The sequence below is a fragment of the Centruroides sculpturatus genome, unplaced genomic scaffold (genome assembly GCF_000671375.1).
Source record: "Centruroides sculpturatus isolate CEXI.00-Female unplaced genomic scaffold, Cexi_2.0 scaffold244, whole genome shotgun sequence".
In the NCBI taxonomy this organism is placed as follows: Eukaryota; Metazoa; Arthropoda; class Arachnida; order Scorpiones; family Buthidae; genus Centruroides; species Centruroides sculpturatus.
The window spans coordinates 677,674-700,879 of NW_019384450.1; the positions used below are offsets into that span (position 1 = coordinate 677,674).

General features: G+C 28.7%; 1 protein-coding gene across 1 annotated transcript in view; it reads right to left on the minus strand.

Annotated features, from left to right (window-relative positions):
* LOC111620547 (alpha-mannosidase 2-like) overlaps positions 1 to 23,206 on the minus strand; it is a 49,599-nt gene that overhangs the window by 11,072 nt on the left and 15,321 nt on the right. Inside the window, exons 2-11 of the mRNA XM_023362478.1 lie at positions 16,834 to 17,082; positions 14,570 to 14,717; positions 14,291 to 14,462; positions 12,174 to 12,301; positions 11,205 to 11,378; positions 9,311 to 9,497; positions 7,267 to 7,444; positions 6,990 to 7,192; positions 6,124 to 6,309; positions 1,645 to 1,759 (exon numbers count right to left, since the gene is read on the minus strand). Coding sequence (XP_023218246.1) covers positions 1,645 to 1,759; positions 6,124 to 6,309; positions 6,990 to 7,192; positions 7,267 to 7,444; positions 9,311 to 9,497; positions 11,205 to 11,378; positions 12,174 to 12,301; positions 14,291 to 14,462; positions 14,570 to 14,717; positions 16,834 to 17,082 — 1,740 coding nt within the window. The remainder of the gene's footprint in view (positions 1 to 1,644; positions 1,760 to 6,123; positions 6,310 to 6,989; positions 7,193 to 7,266; positions 7,445 to 9,310; positions 9,498 to 11,204; positions 11,379 to 12,173; positions 12,302 to 14,290; positions 14,463 to 14,569; positions 14,718 to 16,833; positions 17,083 to 23,206) is intronic.

The window sequence follows — 23,206 nt, forward strand, 5'->3', positions numbered from 1 at the left end:
ATAATTTATGTATATATAGTCAAATCTGATTAATTTCATTCAAATTATTAGCTACTTCAAATCTGCTATTATCCCTTTAAAATTCATATTTAATTAGTGTTAAAAAATATATTTAATTCAAATGTTTTTAGCATAAATCTGACTGATTCAAACATAAAATTTCAAAAACAAACCCTTGAAAGGGTTAAGGAGTCAGAAATTTGTTTTATGAAATGGAAGATCTTTCAACTCTGCTTCAGATCCCAGTCTGTAGTCTGCTCTGAAAGCAGATGTGAGCCACTTCATATGCAGATAAAAAAGTATTCTCCCCTTTTTTCACTCAACACCCACATCCCTCTTCTATTCCAAACAGATCACAGTGAACAAAATAATCAAATGAAGAATAATACACAAGTGACCAGATATCCCGAATTTGGCAGAACAGTCCCTCTTTATAATATGCCATCCCAATCTCAAAACTGTCTCAAAAAATATCCCAATTTTGGACCATTCTGTAATTCTATCCAAAAGCAGACACTATTCATTGCATAAATTATAAGTAAAAAAAATGAATTGCATATAAGTTATAGCATAAAAATTTTAACATCCAATTTACAGAAACAGTAGTCCAACTGGTAATGAATGTATCTAGAGAATAGTGAATGTATAGGGCAAGTACCATGTTCAGGCAGATTAGTTTTAAATGGAAGTTAATGGATTTTGCTAATTATCTGAGTTAAAAGAATGGTAATTAAAGCAAAAAAATCTACACTCCAAGTTGTATTTAACTGTTAATTATCACTGTAGGTCATTATTTTGCTGTAGGTCATTAAATGCTGTAGGTCATTATTTTGTAAACAAAAGTGTATGGCTAAGAAAAATGTTTATTAACTGTTTGAGATATGTTATCAATGATGATGGAAAGTTAAAAAACTGGCAATCATCAACTAGAATCAATCACATAACTTGTGATGTCACATCAAAGCATCCACCTAATGTCCTGTTTTTACATTTCAGGATCTGGTCACTTTAAAATAAGGTAATTAAAATAGCTGCAAAACATATAGGAAAGATATAAATTTAACAGGTGCATTACAAAGAGACTTCAAAATCTACCGATAATCAATATAAATTGTAAAGTAGCCATAAATAAGAAAATAAAACTCGAAAAGAGAAAGTAGCACTTAGTCAACTGACTTACAGAATTTGAAGCTTCCTAAAATCATACATTACATAAACCTCCAGGTATAAATTAAACTGTCACACTTCACAATTTCAGTGACATTTGCATCTAAATATAGTTATTTGGCTATGTTTTTACAATATTCCAGCACAGAACATAAACAAGTTTATCTTCAGCTTAAAGAAGTTATTAAAGGAATGGAAAAGAAAATAAAGAGAAAATGAGATATTGCCAAAGAATATGGAATACTGACAAACACTAAAAACTTGCATAAAATTAGTTTAATTTTCTAAAATGGATAATCCAAATTAAAAAGATTCAACTACATAAATAAACATATATACATGTGTACTGTAGGTGTGTGTGTGTGTGTGTGTGTGTGTGTGTGTGTGTGTGTGTGTGTGTGTGTGTGTGTCTTCAGTATATTAGAAGTTCACAAAATTAAAATATTTATTAATTTAATTTTTATAATGAAAACATACCATTTCCAAAAATATTGTATTGGCATCAAATGGCAATTTATTACTTCCATAGATCAGCAGTTGTTGAGATAGTTTTGATATTGTTTTTTGAAGAATTTGCAGAGAATTATACATCCTACAAAAGAAATTTGATATTAAATATATATTAAAGACAGAAAAGGATCAAAAATGCCACTATGATCTATGTTATGAGTGATACAAAATAGATGCACAGTGACTTTTTGATCATAGTCTTTTATTTAACAAAATCATTTTATTGAGTTTTAAAATACAATACAGCCTTGGTTATCTAATGTAAATTGAACTGCAAGTGTATTGGATAATAAAAAATAATGAATAATATAAAGTAAATAAGATCTTTCAGTTAACTGAGATTTATTTAAATTAAAAAGCTTAACCATCATTTTCCAGTTTTCTTTTATTTCCCAAGAGGCTAGATCTACCCTTCTCAAGGACCCTGGTGTAAAGTTTGGCCTGAGATCTGAAAATTTCAAAATCCATCTTTAGCTCATTGACGTACACAGGGAAAATGTTGTGTTCTCCATACACATTCAATGTTATTCTCCCCAATGTCAGATCACATATGGCATACTGGAACTATGGATTTGCTGAACATATTTCAGTGAAATGTATATCATCAACCCCAATAAGGCCCAAATCTGGCCTCTTCCGACTCAAGTTTTGCCACATTTGAAGGAACATAGAGTTAAGCTGTCACCATTTCATTATTGGTAAGTAAATGATAGCCATTGTTGTTGGGTATTTACAGCAATAGAAACACTTTTTGAAAATAGGCTAAACAAACTTGTTACGTGTTGCAATAAACACATAAACAGGCTGAGTAATTTTGTGAGAAATAGGATATTGCTTGAAGATTAATCCTGCATGTTTTCATTTCAGTAATAAATGAATGAATTATTTCTTGCCTAGTTGTAAGTGTTCTTACAACTAGACAAGAAATAAAAAACTATGTCCAATTAAATACAGTAGAACCTCGAAAACTCGGCCAAATGTGGACCGAAGGGTGGCTGAGTTTGTGAAAATGCCGGGTTATTGGGAATGGGGTTAAAAAAATAAGTACGAGTGTTTCCTCAGAAAATACTGTACTGTACTTTTATGTATTGTTTACTTGAGAATACAACAGAGAATAAACTGCCCAAATACCCTTAAACAAAGGAAAAGTACGTCCTTTATGAAGGCATAGAGCCTTTTCTACATGAAAATGAAAATTAATGAATACACTGTGTACAGTAATTTACCTGATAAGACAGACCTCAGAAAAATAATTTATGAGAGCTTTTATACTTCTATAAAGCTGTCTATAATGAAAATTAATTAACTAAGGATTTTTTTGCCCTGCCAGAGTGTGGCCGAGTTATCCGGAGTGTCAGGTTATTGAGAGCCGAGTTTTCGAGGTTCTACTGTAGCTACTTAATTTGCATGCAGAAATTAATACCTAACTGTGAAGATATTTACATAAAAAATGTATTTCAAGAAATTTTGTCTTATATTAATAGATTTTATGTAAATAAATCTATTTTCTTTTTATTTTCCTTATTTACTTATAGTTTCACAACAAATATTTTGCTCAATACAACTAGTATTAAATAAATAGCTTATTATTGATGAAATTCAACAGTAAATGTTAATATTTGAGTTCAGAATTAAGTATCAGCAAAATGATTTAAGTTTTGTTTATATGTGGGGTGATCAAAACTTTAAATTTATTAAACCACACACAATAGTATTATGATAGAAAGTCAATTGAGAATTGAAAATATAACCAGCAGCAGAGATGGGGTTTATGCCATCTGGAAATCCTTGAGTTTTTGATCCCAACAAAAAATACATATCAAATACACTTAGAGAGAAAATGAAAACAACATACAGCTATTGAGAAAAATCTGTGAAAAGTTAAGATATTATTACTATTGAATAAAATTATATTAAAAATCTTAGTTATATCTTGTACTTTCCCAACTCTTCATTCAAAGTGAAATGTTAAAAGCAATAAACCAGTATTAAAAATACTTTAAAACTATTACCATTTATTATTTTCTTTATTGTTCTTATATAAGCATCTCAATCTTCAAATGTAAAAACAATAATCAAAATAAGCAAAAAGTAGAACAGTAGAAGAAAAAAAAGGGTGTAGACATAAAAAGTACAAGTGTAAAAAATAATTTGTGTAAAGACTAAAAATGTCTAAAAATGCACAATTTCTTTTTATAAATGTTCTTAAGATGTGTGTAATCTAGTTGGAGTGCATCCTCAAACTCACTCAACAAGTGAATAGCATGAATAAAAACAAAGATTACTGCAAAATTGTGTAATTAAGTCTTTGAATGTACAGTACATGCATAATGTAGTGAGAAGGGATGCAGAGACTCACTTCATACTATTATAAAAAAAAAATTAGGAACATTTAAAGACTTTTGACAGCATTGACCTTTCTTTTGGGCTACTCAATCATTATATATATATATATTCCAGTGTTAAAATGTCCCAAATCTAACACACGATGTCTTCTCCATTTGCCTATCTCACAGAACAGTCAGAATTGTCAGAATTCCAAGCATTAAATTAACATTCCAGATCTCCTCAATACATAAGTGTTCTGTTATCATCTGACTAGCAGACCCCGCCACGCCGCGTTGTTGTGGCTCAAAATGTATCTATTATAAATTTATAACACTTCCCCCGTGGGGGGGAATTTTTCGAAAAATTTCTTCTTAGTGTATATTCTCTTGACATACCCTATTAAAACACAATCAAAAACGCAAAAACCCACATCTAAAATAGTATAATAGAAGCCAAGTTCTTCACGGTAAGCCTTAATCCTGTCTCTCTCCCCCGCGGGGAAAATATTGAAAAATTTCTTGTTAGTGTACATTCTCTTGACGTACCCTATTAAAACGCAATCAAAAACGCAAAAACCTGCATCTAAAATAGTATAATAGAAGCCAAGTTCTTCACGGTAAGCCTTAATCCTCTCTCTCTCCCCGCAGGGGGAATATTGAAAAATTGCTTGTTAGTGTACATTCTGTTGACGTACCCTATTAAAACACAATCAAAAACGCAAAAACCCGCATCTAAAATAGTATAAATAGAAGCAGAGTTCTTTACCGTAAGCCTTAATCCTAACCATCTCCCTTCAGTGGGTTAGAATTTTGACATGTATATTATATAAAAACATGTGCGTATGTATTCGAATGCAGCATTGTGTCAAAATTTCAAAGGAATTGGTAGGAACAAACGAACATTACATTTTTATTTATATAAATAGACTAGCCGTTACCCGCGACTTCGTCTGCGGAGGTTTTGCAAGCAAACCCCATTTACATTCAATATTTCAATAACCATAGTAATTGTTATATAACACTTACCGCTGAAGAGAATTGCCGAGAATCAAACGAACTATTTTCAATTTGATCAATTTTCTGGAATGTTTACAATCGTTCTATAATTGAACCAATATGCAATAACAAATTCAAATTTAAAACAGTTCGAACATTTTTAAAATCAAAATAGATAAAAATATTTATAACAATGTCTGAAATGTTATCAATTTAATACACCTAAGTACTCAATGAAGACTAAACGTAATTGAAAACAAAAAATCGCATCTAAAATAGTACAGTATAAGCCATTCTTCCGGTTAAGCCTTAATGCTCTCCCTCACCCCCGCAGGGAATTTCTAAAAATTCCTTCTTAGTGTGCATTGCCATGGCTTATCCTACTAAAACGCAGATAAAAACAAAAAATTGCATCTATAATAGTACAGTAGAAGCCGTTTTTCCGGTTAACCCTTAATGCTCTCCCTCTCCTCCCACTTGGGAATTTCAAAAAATCCCTTCTTAGTGTGCGTTTTCATGATGTACCCTAACTGTGTACCAAATTTCACCTCTTTAGGTCCAGCGGTTTGCTCTGGGCGATGATGAATCAGTGAGTCATTCAGTCAGGACAAGCAATTTTATATATATAGATAGATGATGATCTGCTTTAGTTCATTTTTACAGAAAAGCATAATGCCTCACAGAAAAGCAAACTTAGGGCGTTGTACTCGTAGCGCCATCTGTTGGACATAAAAGTCTTAACCATAGATGATATCATTTAATTTATATGAATGTTTAATGGAATAATATACAGCCTATGTCCACCCTGAAGTTCCATTCTAAATATTGGTGAAAGAATTTTTGAAATCGGATGAGTAGTTTTGGAGATTACCTGCTGCATACAAACTTACATACTTACAAACATTACCTCTTTATAATATTAGTATAGATGAATGGAATATTAGTATATTCCTGTTTTACAACACATTTTGTGGCTTGTCCTGTTTAATTTTTTTGTTTGTTAATAAGTAGTATTTTCTGCCTGTGGAATACTCATGTAAATTATTTTCTTTTGAATTACTTTCTTAAATTTAAGATTATTTAAATTTGTAATAAATTGACAATAACCATTAATTTAACAAACCTGTTTGCATAGTCAACCACTACGAAGTCTTTTGAAGTTCCAGTAATTCCATCATGGTGTTGAAACAGTCCCAGTGTTCTTCGAGATTCTATGAGATTTTTTACATCATTTTCCAAATGACTTATCTGTTCTTCTTCGTCTTTTGGAGTCTTAGACCATAATAAAGAGAAGAGAATTTCAGCTCCCCTAAAATTTTTAAAATTAAAAAAAAAAAACAAATCTATTTTATCATTTTGTTTATATTTTAAAAAATTTCAGCTACCAGCAGACAATTATTTCAAATAGAGCTTATTTTAAAATAAGCTTTATCTGTAATAATTTTTTAAAACACACTAACTATCAAAAAGTCATTTTATACCATACTCCATTAGAAACATTTACCCTGTACACAATGTAATACTCTATGTCCATCTCTTGCTTCTTTATAATAGCATTGATTCTCAGAGGCATATTTTCTACCAGTGTTTGCTGGATTCAGGTAGATATATTCTGCCACTCAGTCTCCAATGCATCTGTTGGCTCCCAAGGCATCTAGAGACTGTCTGATTCAAATCCGGAACGCCAATTCACCCCAAAAGTATCTGATTGGAGCTTTGGACAGGCTACTACATACTGAAAAATTCATTTCACAATGTCATGTTAATAAAAGCTACAAAATGACAATATATTGTTGTCTTGAAACATGATATTGTCCATTCCACAGAACTGCCAGAGTATGCAACACTACATTGTCCAAGAGTTTACCAAAGCCCTTAGTGTATGCAACACCAATAAAAAATGTCTTATGGCCAATTATGATAGCTATGGAAGTGTACAATGACTTTTTAGTAGGTAGTGAGCATCACTGTTAATTTGACATTTATTACCTTAGATATGCTTCTAAACTACGATCCATATTTTTATAAAAAGGTCTAGAAGTGAAATAGCCACTCCAATAATGATCATCTCTATCTGCATAAGTAAAAAAATCACCAATTAAAGACGGTAGCCCATTCGGTTGATTTTTAACATTCAGGCCAGTTTCTTCACGAACTGCAGCAAAATAATCATCTAAAGTACCAAACTGAGCCTGAAATAAAATATATATCAATAAAATAATTTGTAAATTTTTGCTAGAAATTCACTAATTATGGATGTAATTACTTGAACATTCCAATCCTCTCGTCCATTCATATAATCAAACAATTTTTGATAATTGCGAAACTGTGAATCCCACTCTGTGCTCTTATCGAAACGGAAATCATCACCAAGAGGTATAAGAACTACGCTCGTGTTATATAATTCAGATTTTTTCCTATATTGATCCAATAAAAGCCATGACCTAGAATGAAAAAACATTTTAAAAATTTGTGGAGGAAGAACAACTTTTATCATCTGATTATATCCATGAAGTGATTACTAATGACCTACTTGATAAAAAAATATTTAAAATTTAAATTGTTAAAATATTCAAAGTGTACATTAAATCAGCATATTGTGCATATAATATTGTTATTATATGTATTTTCCTTTTTGAGTTATAATAAAGTACTTTTAGTAAATTACAAATTCAGTAACTAAAATACATAAAGAAACGGCCAAGGCTAATGATTTCAGTGTAGTATATCGACGCAATCCTACAGTTTTCAAGCTATTAAGAAACGATAAGAAGCGTTATGACTGGAAATCGGCATCAGGAATCTATTCTATACCATTACACAATCAGCATTTTAATTCGGATCTTGTCTACATAGGCGCAACAATGCGCAAATTGCAACAACATATCAAAGAGCATAAATATACAATTAATAAGAAACTTGACAACACCGTGCTATTGTCTTACGCAACGCAACACGACATTCAAGTCCATTGGGATCAGGCGCAAATTATTAAACCTACGACAAATTTACATACAATGAAATATCTGGAGAAATTAGAGATCTTTAAGGCACATAAGAAAACAGGTTGCATCAACCATAGAGATGCGGACTCTTTACCTACCGCATGGCGATCCTTTTACAAGAATTAATGACTTTATTTATTTTTATTTGTTAAGGGACATTTTTTTGGATTAATTTTTATTTTTTGTTTATTTTTATCTACTTTTTCATTATTTATATTTTAATTTCGTATTTACGTTCTTTTTTGTGTTCGATTTTATTCTATGTTATGGTAACTGAAGAAGATCGTTAAGAAACGATCGAAAACGTTATTATATTATTAGTTTTTATTAGCTGGATTATTAAAGGTNTATTTTAATTTCGTATTTACGTTCTTTTTTGTGTTCGATTTTATTCTATGTTATGGTAACTGAAGAAGATCGTTAAGAAACGATCGAAAACGTTATTATATTATTAGTTTTTATTAGCTGGATTATTAAAGGTGTGTTTTATTAATAGTCAATTTACTTTCTTACAGCTGATTATTTATTCCTAGGATACCTTTAATAACTTCAAAGATGCCATTTCAATTTAGACGCTTACAGTTCCCATAAAGAACCGTCATGGTCATTTATACTGGACAACATTACTACTTTGACGAGTAGCACATACCTATGTAAAGTCAAAACCATTACACTGGTAGTTGCTTGTAAGTTTGCACAACGACAACAGGCTGGCTATGTGCAGTTTTCCAGGTTTTCTTCAAGTTAGTAACACCTAACAGTTTCCCATAAAACTCCTCCCAGGAGGCATCCCCCTCAGCATATCGCCCATGTATTACATTAACCAAATAAACTAAACTAAGTGTAATAATTTTTCTATAAACTTGCTATTTACGAGGACATACTTCCATGTAGTTTATGTGTATTCTTATGATATTCTTAAGATGGGTTTTACCATATACATTTTTGAAATTTACAATTAATAATGCAGGGCATAACAATTACCGCATGGGGTACTTTATAAACCCGAGCAAAGCCTACCATAACAGATATATTGTCTTTCTATATATATACTATCATATAATCATTTTTTTTTTATTTGTTTAGATAGTATGTGTAATTGATCCAGATGTTTAATTTCTTACTTTAAAGAACTAAAACGAAAGAAAAATTTTACAGTTTTTATAAAGCAAAAATCCTATTTTTAAATTTAGAATTTCTGCTTTATAAAAACAATATTATGACTTTTTTATATTTGTTTATATTTAAATATTTAATATTTTAATTAAATAAATATATTTAACAAAATGTTTTAAAATGACTCACCTATCCATAACATTTTTATCAGTTATTGGAACCGGAGGAATCTTCCAAGGACAATTAACTTTATTTCCTGGCAAACGTTTAAAATCAAACTGACAACAAACTTTTGGATTTGGACCACAAGAATGAGGAACATCATAGCTATAAAATGGCATCATGTGACATAAAATATCTGTTGTATGGTTTAGATCTGAAATTTACAAAATTTATTAATAAAAATTAATTATTTTATAAACTTTTATTACTGAAATTCCAAACATTTTATCAAATAAAACATACATATATAATATTAATTTCGTACTTCTGAGAATTGCTTATTTTTAATGCACTAAATAGAATGGATGAAATTACTGATACATATATTTATATTTATTTACTTTAGAACATACATGTATTAGTATTTAAAGAAATTATAAAGAAATTAAAATTTTAAGTTGACACTAAAATTTTAATTTTGCAGGAACTCCTCTCTGAAAAAATAAGAGAAAAAAGCACAAAAAAATTATATCATATTTTCGCAGATTGTCTGGCATGTCGTTCTATCCGGGAAGACCATAAAATCAGATATTTCCGTATGATAAAAGCCAACATACTGGTTTAAGTGAGGTTATAAGTGAAGTTATACGTCCCTTTCTACAGGGTATGTAAAAAAAGGAACAAGTTTTTACTCTAAAACTGTGAAACTGTCAACATTACATCAAAAATTATGACTACAAGTTTAATTTCATTTTGTTTTCTTTCTAACAACGTAAGATACTCAAGATGCCAAAAGTGTTTTTTTTTTTTTTGTTTATTTTATTGTAATTGGATCCAAAAATACACATATCAAATTTCAGAAAATTGCTGTAAATTATATCAACTCATGTCCATTTTGTGTGAAATTTGAGAGGAAATTTTTAAGGTGCGGGTAGACGGTCAGTGCAGCCCGCATTGTCTAACTACTACTACAACTAATGTCAGTAAGTTGTTAATTGTTTTATTGTTTAGTAAACCAAAACTCTTCTTGAATTTTATTCAGTCAAACTACAATGTTATTGTTTTATTGTACTGGGAAGAATGTTTTCTTTCTTTAACCAGTTTTGTTAGATCTGATTAATTTTATTTTTTAGTCACAGTTTAGCTAGCATGCTGGTAACACCAGAGTTTCTGGCATGCTGGTCTCCCCCGGTTATATGCAGCATATCAGTCATCTAAAATATGTTACTCAAAATTTATTTTTGAGTAACATATTTGAGTAACACATTTTTGAGTAACATATAAAAGAAGGAAAAAAAAAATCAATCATATCATACAGGATGTCCAAAAAGTTAATGTGTAGCAATAAATTTGTAATACCATTAAAGTTATACGTAAGGAATAGCATACAAGACCTGTAGATTGTGTGTAGATGATTGAGTGATCTACTGAAGCAGTTACTTTATGAAAGCTATAGTTGTGACAACATATGGTAAATATACGAATCAACAGAGAGATGATAAATTTGGGATAATGTGAATTGATGTTTTATATCGTTTATTTATCCAATACAGACTTATAAGTTATTTTATTTTAAATATACTGATAAAATTCAATAACTGATTGTTGTTTAATTAGTCATTTATGATATAGAAGAATGCTAGAGACAATTATAATAGAAATCAACTATTATAAACATAGGTAGAGTATATGAGTAAACAAACAAAAAAAAAATAAGGCATACAGAAAAGCTGCTAAGACAATATTTCATTGAATAATAAATTATAGATTTTTATCACTTTGAATTTTCAATTTAATCATCTTTCAGTAAAATGGAGATCATTGTCTCCATTTTACTAAGAGACAATTTAAATTTTTATAATTAGTAAATAAATGTATTTGCAAAACTATTCATTAAGTATTAATTAAGTTTTAGACATACCCCATCCTTGTCTCCAAAGAAATTCTAAACTATGTTGTTGTGCCAAATACTTTTTTACCGAATAATGAACTCTTTGAATCACCATATTTTCTAATGCCGTCCGCCGTAATATGTAAGCCATGGTTGAAGAAAGACCAAACGGATCAATGGCCCATCCATTTTGTGGATGGTAATCTATAAAATTGAACAAAAAAAATTCATTATAACTATTAAGATTTAATGTGTTTAATCAAAGATTATAAAACTCACTTTACATAAATCATTAACAACCTACACCTGTACATGAAATTTACTTGCAAATAAAGTTAAAATTAAATTATTTCATAAATCAGTTTTTGCAGGAATTTATTTTTAAGCAACTTCTCAGTATATATATATTTTCAAATAAATGTGCTTACAAGCTTTTGCACTTACTTTTGGACAACAGACAGAGAAATTAGAATTGCTTAATGTAAAAGTTCAAGTAACCAATAATATAAGTTTGTGCACAATGCAATGTTAGCCCTTATGCTTCATGTAAATTGGGCTTAACAGATGTTACATTCATAAAAAATTTTTATACGAGAAACTTGTTTTAGATATATACTTATATGTGGATCAAAAAGTAAGTTATATCTTAGAATAATAACTGTTCAGAAAGAGATTTTTAAAAAATCCTGCTTGGTGATAACACTAATTAATAGTAGTCTTCCCAACTAAACTTTTGTTTCAAACTTGTAGCTCATTTTGCATACAGGCAGCATTTATTTAAACATGTTGTGTCACTAAGAAATGCCATACAATGAGCATGCAATGGTGCATTTTTTTATGGACAAGAAATCTTAGTCACGAAAAATTCATTGGTAAATTATGGAAATGTGTGGGCCAAATTCTACATCACAACCAACGATCTATATACAGTTCTGTTGAACTGATGTCGTTGATGGATTGTGCTTGCTTTTTGATCCACCTTCAAATGTGCATACTGACCTAAATGTTGTTCTAACCACTGATGACCTTCGACTAACTGATCAATAATTGCATAGTAATGTGTACTTGCTTCATCACTCATTACCCATCCTCCTGTAACTATTTCTAATTGCCCATCTGAAATATACCTGAAAAAACAATTTAAAAGCACTGAAAAATATATTTTAAGATTATTATTTTTTAATATTATCAAAATAAATTGCATAATTATAAAATATATAATTTTCAAAACGTTATATGAATAAAAAATTATTAATGACATTTTCAAAACTATTATTATTATTATTATTAAATATTAAATTATATTCAAGTTTATTCATATTAACAATTTCAATAAATATTTATTTACTTATACTTTATATTATTATTAATTTGACCTTAGAAACAGATATTAATCACTGTTTATTTGGAACATTTATAAAATTGTATCAATAATGATTTAAAAAAAGAATATCTCTGTAAATGGAAAAAACAATTAAATTGAGATAATCCATAATTTAGTAGAAAACATTGTAAATTATATAAATGAATGATCAGTGAGAATGTGTCTATGAAATTAATAAAAAAAATAACTTTCAATAAATGTAATTCTTAATTAAAACACACACCAATATCTTGAATAATGCTACCTTGTACAGCACTGCTATGCTACAGCACTCTTATTTATAATGGGACTTCAAAAGAAATGTACCATATATTTTGAAAAGGCTTTTAATATTACAACTGTATAATGTTTACATATCATACTTCAATCTTCAGGTACAGCATCCCATTTTTCCACATAGTCCCACAATTCTGAACAGCTTTTCTCCATTTTGAAAGAAGTGCCCATATCCCCATTTGGTAGAACTCCAAATCAATATTCTTCAGCACATTTTTGCCATTACCATAAGTAACTTGTTGGAAAACTTAGTTCCTTGCAAGGCATCCTTCAGTTTATTGAAGAGATGGAAGTCAGTTAATGCTGAGATAAAGATTATACTGCAAGTAAGGCAATATGATCTATCTGATTTTTCCAATGGCTTTCTTGGCTTAAATTTTGGTATGCAGCCTTACAATGTCATGCTGAAGGAGAATGTCTGTCACCTGCCTGTGAGGATACACACAACATGGGCATAAATGAAGCTTTTTTCAGTGTGTCTCATACGCTGCTAAATTCGTGGTAGTCTCCACAATCTCCACAAGAAAAACACCTTCTGTGTCCCAAAAGACCGACACCATCATTTTGCTGGCAATGGGACTCATCTTAACTTTTTCAGTGGAGGAGAATTTGTATGATGTCATTCCAATGATTGCTGTTTGGCTTCTGGCTTGAAATGGTGAAACCATATTTTGTCTCCCATCACTATTCCCACAAAGTCACCCATTCTTGACCAGCAATTGTGCCAACAGTTCAGAAAAAACACACTTGCATTGGTCTTTGTGACCATCCATCAGCTGATGGGGCAGCCATCTATTACAGACCTTTAAAAATCACAACTTCTCCAGTATGCCTGCATATGCTTGCTTCTCCAATGTTCATTGTATACTAGCTATTTTACAGTTATGCAAGAATCACAAAAAACAGCACACCTCTGAGACTTAAAAGTACAATTCCAGAATAGTTTAATGCAGATAAAACATAAATGTTTTCAATCTACATAAGAGGTCATCTTCAGGTTAAAGTGTTCTCAAATGGAATGCAGAAAATGGAACATTCTTAAGATAATTTGAAAAAACATATAAATAAAAATTAAAAATTTTTTTAATAATTTTTTTTAAATCAACTGTTCCTGTTAGTATAAAGATTGCCAAGCATAAGATAATTCATCATCATTATTGAAATTGATGCAACGACCCCTTTTCAGATATGAATATCTTTATATAAGCTTCTCATGTTGTGGTTATAATCTAGAACGATGCAGCACATTTTGTGAGTGTTTCCAATCTGCAATATATTGTTAGTGGGTGTAGAACGAATATCCCTGTTGGAATAAGCATTAGCTAATTTATGAATAAGGTGTTTCTGAAGAATCTATCTACAGCACTATTCAAGAGAGTCATATTTTTAATAGGCTAAAACTAGTTATCAATTTACAAATAAAATGTAAAATGAATATAAACTAAAACAAAAATACCTTTTCACTAACTGTTTTGCATTATTATCAATATTTTCCCACCATAATGCAAAAAACGAAACTTCTGCCCATATAAATCTTCTTCTCGAATCTTCACGAAGTTTAGCCACCATATTATTAAGAATGTGCCGAGTTTGATCAAGAAAATATTTCTCAAATGTTTTTAACCAGCCTAAAATTTCATCAAGAAAATACTTTTTTAAAATCTCGATTGAAATTAGTAGCAGTACTTTAAAACATAATAAATTAATTTGATTTAAATAAATAAATATATTTTACCTGGATCATTATGTGAATGTGGTACAACAAATACTTTAAGTTTTTTCTTTTGCGTCCATTTACTAGCATTATATTGCACATCCCATCCTTGTTTCCACGCTCCACCATCCGGATTGTCAAATTTTAATTTTTTGTACACATTGGACATCTGAAAATTATGTAAATTACAATACAATTTCTTTATTAGATTATATTTAATAATTTTAAGTTATAAAATCAAATTTGGCAATTAATACTTTAAGTTTTTTTTAATGGTTATATAAGTGTCTGAAAAGTTACTTTGTAGTGAAAAATTTGTGATGACATTAAAGTTATACAGGTCTCATATGCAATACCACATGCAAGTTATATGTTGAGTTTCCACTTTATAGAGGACAGCATTACTGCTTGCTCACAGATGTTCCAATTTTTGGACTACACTTACAAGCTATATATATGTATATATTATTATGTTGGGTTTAGTAGGTAATACTCGGTTTAAACCGGTNGAAACCATACAAACATGTTAAATAATAGTCACATTTGATAAAATTGCCAGGACATTAAGTATAAACTTAGAAAATTTACAAAAAATTTTAAAAACTGTGAAAGAGACAAATTGAGAAGACACTTTTTTAAAGTATTTTTGTAAATTTTCTTAGTTAAATAATGAATTTAGGATATTGTAAATGGGAGCGTTCCATTCCATGGCACAGGAGAAACAGCAAACCACCAGGTTGTAGTTTGATTTTCATATTCCAATATGGCAGCATGGAATGATGTGGTTGTGGTTCATTTCTGATGTCATTCTAAATTTTTTTTCTTCTTTTTATTTTATATTCACATTCAATAACTGAAATTCTAAACCCTGTTGAAATTCAATAGACACATATGCTAGCCTGCAAATTTGACACACTAAAATATTATTTCTCAAGTTATCAATTTTATAAGCAGTTTTTTTAAATATCCTGAGTAAACTTACAGTAACTTATTTTAACTTTTATGCTTATAATTACTATTTACTTATTAATAAGACTTGTATTATATAATAGTTGATTTATTTCAAAATCATATAAAATAAAAATGCATAAATTGTGACTGCACCTGTGTATACTGATTTGTAAATGCAGATGTAACAGATGGCACACACATATTTGTATATTTAAACATTATTATATGAAGCATTTGTCTTTTCACAGAGAAAATATGTATCAAAGCATTACATAATATTAAAATCTCTTATAGAAATTAATTATGCTTTATTTTCATAAAAGTAAACAAATTTAACTGCTGTAATGTAATATGTTCAGCTTCATGTTTGTTTTTAATAAAAAAGCTTAACTTGTTTGTAAAAAAAATTGAAGAAAGTATGTGTTAAAGTAAACTTTTTATCATAAAAATAATACATATACAGTAGATCCCCCTATAAGACGGTAGATACGTTCCGTTCTTTATGAATCAATTTTGTAGGAATCATAGTTTACGGACTACAGCTGTTTGAAAGGTTTTCTTTCATAAAATTAATCGATTCTAGACTAATTCGACTCAACATTTCCAAAATACGTATATTTTTTTGAAAATAATCCGTATAAACTACGTTATAAACAAAAAATTGTAGGATTGCTTACCGAGTGTGTACCGTTCGACTACGCCCGTTGCTAAAGCTTGGTTTCGTCGCGGAACAGCGCATCAAACCGCGGCCGCGATTTCTGATATTATTTTTCTGCGAAAACTTCGTTGACCTTTGGAGACATCCTTAATATAAATAATTTTTATGGCCGTTAAATAAGAAATGTTTCTTTCACAAGAAATGTATAAAATTACAGTACTGGACAGACGATAGGTCGCCTAACTCGCCGTAGCGTGACGCTAGACGGCGAAAAATATATATTTAATTATAATAAAGTTACAATAAATTAAGTTAATATATAATTATATATACAGTACCTAATTTATATATAATTAATATATAATTATATGTACAGTACCTAATTTATATATAATTATATGAACAGACGATACTAAACTCAATTTATCCGCCTAAACGTCCGTAGCGTGGCGCTACGGACGGCGGGAAAGTAGTTCGGCTGCCCGATGACGTTTTACGTATTATAGGAGTTATTTTTACCGTTGTTTACGGATAATGCCACAATTTTTATAGGAATCATAACTATAGGAAACGCTTTTATAGGGGGATCTACTGTACTTAATATACAACTTTTCAATATAATCCTATTCAAAGACACATTAATTTACTATCATTATAACAAATAGATAACAAATACCTGAATATCAGCTTTTGCTGAAGGTTCTTTGCATATTCCACAATCAAACGGTGATAAAGTTACAGATGTTTGGCTATTATTAAGAAAGTGAGATATATTAAAATAAAAATTAGATTTTTGAGAACTGTCGCCCGTTGTTCCTTTTAACATTTCTCTGACAGCATCCTTTACTTTTCCGAGCATATCTCTATTTTTCTGCAGTTCTTCTTCTAGCCTTTGTAACCGTTGTTCTATCATCATAAATTCATTCTGAAAAATAAATAAAATAAGTAAAATCACAATGATTACATAATTATTTATTTAAAAACTACATATAAATTTTTAATCAATAAATAATTGTAAATTCTTGTAATGTAGATACAAATATAATTTTCTTCCAGAATGCAAAAACTACCAAGACTGAAGATAATCCTGCAATAAAAAAAAGTGTTTCAAGTGTCCAGGAAGTTGTACAATAGCGGCACAGTAACAATTTCAATGTAAAATAATACAAGTATCATAAAACACAGGTTTAAACATATTCAAGTTTAATTTTTAAAATAACCAGTTCATTCCTAGTCTACACAACGTAAATGAAATAAATGTTGCAAAATACAGGACAAAGCAAAGGCAACACAAGCACCTGGTGAATGTAACACCTGTGTTGCCACCAGGTCTTCTTGCATTTCTAACCATCCAATGCACTCTGACGGCATAATTTTGGCTTTATTGTGACTGATTATGTTTTTGCATCTGTTGTCAACTTTCTCATCTTGCTCATTTTTGCATTTTACACTAGTTTTTCACTGTGTATCTATACATTGGAAATACATATAATATACATATCTTTAATATTGTATAAATAATTTTCTGAAATCTTCCAGCCTATGTTTCTTTATCTGTCAAGTTTCCAATCCCAAAATCATCAGATAATCAAAGTTTTTATTGTGTATGAAAATTAAATTTCTGCATTTAACAATAATAAGAAGCTTTAATCTTTTAAATGTGTATTTGTGAATGAATGATGTACAGTACCTAGTATGGGGTGCGATATAACAACGAGCTACTACATTAATACATTATCAACGAGTTACTACATTTTTTCTCTACATTTTTATAATTATTTTAAACTTACTAAGTTATATTTTAAAAAGTTTTGTTTTAATTTTCATATATTAACTTTGAGATTAAATAAAATAAATACTTATTTTATTTAATCTCAAAGTTCTGTTAAACAAAAAATGATTCAGTACTGATTTTTACAGTTGTTAAAGTGGCATAATGAAAACATTATCACTTTTTCTTATCAGCATTTTATCATTTGACCTAGAAATCATCTCACTATCTGTAAAGATGAATTTCAACCTCGTAATTGAGAGCCAAATGATGTCTAATACAATTATTAATTTAAAAATTTTCAAAACTTTTAAATTAATAGATAACATATTACAAATGCTTATCTAAGCATTTCAGTTGTTACCTAATACCTTTCCGATTAATTGATTCGTTAGCATTACTCCACCAAAATCCGATACTTTGTGAAAACTGAAAACAATTCAGAATGACACATCATTTAAATCTTCTGTAGTGAATATTACAAACATTGAAATAATTAAATTTTATTGTGAAAAATCTTAAAATATTTCCTACTAGGATAAAATTTCTATTCTCGTATTGTTACTATGACATATAATATATGAATCTAGTATAGATTACATTGAATTAATATATAGCATCACATCAATAACATAATATGATTTGCATCGATAAACTGCAGCTCTGTATATGAAGAGATTATAAATTAAGTACGATAATATTGATAAATTGTCTGATGTAAGGGTAACTATATTTATACTTGAGAATGATGACTCTAAATTCAAATGGTTTTATAACATCATTTTAGTAACTGTAAAAATGCACTACTGGACTATTTTTTGTTTAACGAAACGTTCACATTAAATAAAATAAGTCTTTATTTGTGAATATATGGAAGTAAAACTTTCTAAAATATAACTTAGTAAGTTTAAAATAACTATAAAAATGTAGAGAAATAATGTATTTAATAATACAGTAGCCCATTGTTATATCACATCCCATTACATCACTCACTGAGATGTGTTGCACATGTTTTTTCCTTCCAAATATAAAATTGGTTTAGTCAATAATTTCTTAAAAAATCACTTGGAATTGAATTTCTACTAGCATCCGATCATTTACCTTGACACTACCATTGTATGAAATACAATCTATAAAAAAGTAAGTCAGCACGATGATTACAAATAGATATATCATTTATATAACACCTTCTGATATATGGGTCATTTGGTTTATCTCTCAACATATGCAATATAAGTGTATATGACACGTACACTGAAGATAATTTAAAAGTATAATAACCAACCAACCACAAAAACCAGCATACAATTTTATATGACGAATACTTTCAATCTCACAAAGACCACCGGAGTTCCCCCACATTAACATAAAACAGAATATAATGCTAACTTACTAAAAATGGAACACATCAATTTAAAACATTTGAAAGAATGGTCAAAAGTACACTTCATATAACGTCATGTGCTGGTTTTCAAGGTTGTTATTTATAATTCATTAACCAGTTTATTCCAGTTGAAGATAGTTAAAAGTATCATCAACATATGTTATATATAATTGAATAATTTCATTATTATTCATTTAATATCCTAATTAATTTCAAATATTTTTATACAATTGATAAAATCCAAAAATAAATTAACACAATTAAAACTAATAAATAATCAATCGCATTCACAAACAAACATTAAAACATTTGAAATCCTTAAAGTAAATATTTCTATAAACACATCTACTCTCTCCATTAAATTAAACAACTACGGTTCACCGTAGGCATTCTTTTGGTCAAACTCGAGCAGCGGCCTACATAAAGCTCAACTATGATCGTGATGTACCTTAGTGAAAGATTAATATCGTGTGGATCTGCTCATATACATATAACTTACAGTTTATGATGATGCAATAGAAAATTTACTGATTCTAATGAATATTATATAACAGACTATTATTAATTAACAATCAAGTGATAATCCAAAACACTAAATTTTTTCACATTTTACATATTCTATGATGCAAGACAAATGATTATTCAAATCCACATTTTGATATATAATTTGAGGAGAGATAAAATGTCTCAAACATTTAATCATGAATAAATCTCCAGGCTAATTAAAACTTTATTTTTTATGAGATCAACAAAGATCCTGTTAAAAATAAAAGTTTTCATCACTTCAATAAACAATCTGGTATAAAAACAATTTTATTAATCAGATAAAATGATTAAACTAATTATAAATGATATTTTACAAAAGCAATCAAATATTTAAAAAAGTAAAATTAACATAAAATCAATTAAATGTATTTTGAAAACCTTCTCCTTCTCAGATGCTGTACGCAGACACTTGTCTAACAGCTTAAAATTCAAGCATTTGAACTACAAATGTGCCAAATTACATATTTCATTTTAAGATGGACGAGAAATGCTTCAAGAAATTTTTAATGCAATGTTGACAATTTCTTTAATAAATGATGTTTTTTAAGACTGAATTTATTGACAAGAAGCTAATAATTTGGCTATATACAGTCCATAAATGGGGTTTAAAATATTCAAAATAGTAATTTCTATGCATTTGTTTCTTAACTTTTATAAAATTATTTTAATATTAAGAAAAAAATCAATGCTAACACAATACAAGCTAATGCAATCTGAACGGATAATTTGGAGGTAAACAGTAAAATTTTGGTTTAAATATAAAAATATAGTAGTAAAATTGATAGTTACTTAATATAGAGAAAATTAAGGCTTGTTTATAGTTCAACACCAGTGTGGCATTTCAAGGTCATTAGCTGTTACTGGCGTTAACTTAACAGTTCATTGCAGTTAATGCTTCATTTGATACAGCATGATGTTAGCATCAAACTCTAAAATTCCACATCATTTATTTTTGTTGTGGGACAAAATATATATTGCAAACTATACAAAATGAAAGAAGTACAGTTAAAACAAGTTTAGTTGAGATTTACTTTTATCACTTATTAATTATCAAACATTAAAATATCCACAAGATTAGATTATATATATGATATAAAGTTAGTAGCACTGAGAATGAAATAGAATCAAACATAATATAGTTTATAGTTTCAAGTGTAAATCAGCTGTAGCAGAACGAACTTAGTGGAACTCCACAAACTCTGCCACTGAAGTTCCTTGCTGCAGTCAAACAGTTTGATTTTTACTTAATTTTAAAATATTTGGTAAAAGAACAGTTTAATATTAATTTAAAACAAAATTTAAACCTTAAATATATCATTAACAAATGTAAAAAACATAAAAATGTCATTTTCCAGTTTTATAGGCATAATTATTTAACAAAATCATCATCTTTAGTATGTTTTGCATACTGTACTTTATTAGACTATTTATTTACTTTTATTAAAACCTAAATATAGATATCCCAATTACAAATTATATATCAATTCAACTGGCTTTTTTTACAAATACAGTTTGCTAATATCGCATGATTAAAGCTATTGCTATCTAAATGGACATTATTTTCTATCAAACAACAACATTTCGAGTCCTAGATTTAATCATATAATGACACATTTACCAAGCATTATATTTCTATTCCAATTCTCTAAATGTTTATCTAAATTCTGTAAATAATTTCCTTATTTAATCAAAGCAAGCTAAATTTTCCAAATTACATTCTGCTGAACTTTTATGTTGTACAAATTAAAAAAAAAACAAAAAATAATAATAAAAACTGGATCGAGTATAACTTTGTTTGACAAAGGTAGGTAGCTCTAAGGTTTCATTTTATTTTAAAATTAATTACTCATTTTTATCATAGAAAACTTTTCACGAATGAAAAAAATTAAAATCAAAATATTTATTAACTGAAAATTTGTTCTAGCGGGTCTCGATCGTTCGGTCGAGTACCAAGGTACAGTACCACTATATTTGATTAATGCAATTTTGATATACGCGGTAGCATCGAAAGATTAATTAATTGCATTAATCGAGGAATAACAGTACAGTATTATAAAATGGCAAAAGGCTTAATTTTGTGGGTAGGGATGAATTTTATAAAAAATTAAATGCTCATAATCAATAAATCCATCATTAAGTCCGACCACACTTGAGATAAGGCACATGACGCCCCTCTATCTCCCGTCCCTTCCACCTTTAGCATCACCAAAATTTAATAGCATTGATCCCCCTAATACACAAACCTCTCTGGAATTTTTAAGCATTTTAATGTAGTAATATGTAGTAGCAATTTAAATTACATTTTTTTTTCTTTTTTACTTTAATTTTTTATTTATACACTTTAATTTTATTTCATACAGCACCTTTTTTTAAAAAAAATTGATAATACATCCAGTTAATTGCCCGATTTTTAATTTCATAAAATCATTAATATTTTTACAGTACAAGTACAATCTGTTTTTTAAGTTAATAACTGTACAGTACAATATACTAGTTAATAAAAAGTTTAAAATAGATATAATTAAATTTTACATATCTAAATTTTTTCAAGATGCTCCCTTTATTATCCCATATTTGTAATGGTGAATATGTAGATTAATTTATATATTAAAAAATTTCAAATAAAATTAAAGTATACACATTTTTAAAGGGCATTCCTTTTTTAAAAATAATTTCTCGAATAGTTAGAAGGACAAGATTAAAACTTTTTGTCTTAAAATGTAGAGCACTTGTTTAAATATCATATTTATTCGGAAAATAAATAAAATTTCCATATTTGCTTTTCATTTTATATTTAAACATTTGTGAATTCTCATTCATTTATTCTAATAATGTTAAAATATTTATAATTTCTTTCATATTTAACATGATTAAAATACAATTGACTTTAATAATGATGATGATAATATTTCAAATCAATTATGTGATTAAATTAACAAAAGTATGCATCAAATATTCAAGTATAAAAAGTTATTTAAATTATAATTAGGTCAAAGTTATAAACAGGATTTATTCTGACCTAGTTTTACATTTTGGGATGAACTGGAAAGACATGATTCTTGAACTCTGCAACAAGCACAATTTTTTTTAGATACTGGTTTAATATTTTTATACTTTAAATTTACATTCCATGCAAAGGCAGTAACAGACTTTAAGAACTGATAAAATCCAAAATCAAGTATAATATTTGACATTCTGAGAATTTGTGACCAAAAAAACCAACTCAAACATAAATCTCACTAAACAAAACATTTTAAAAATAAATGCTTTCATTCTTTTTGTTACTTGTTTAAATTTAATCAACTGTTAAACAGGAGTACTGCATTTATTTGATAAAGTTATTCAATA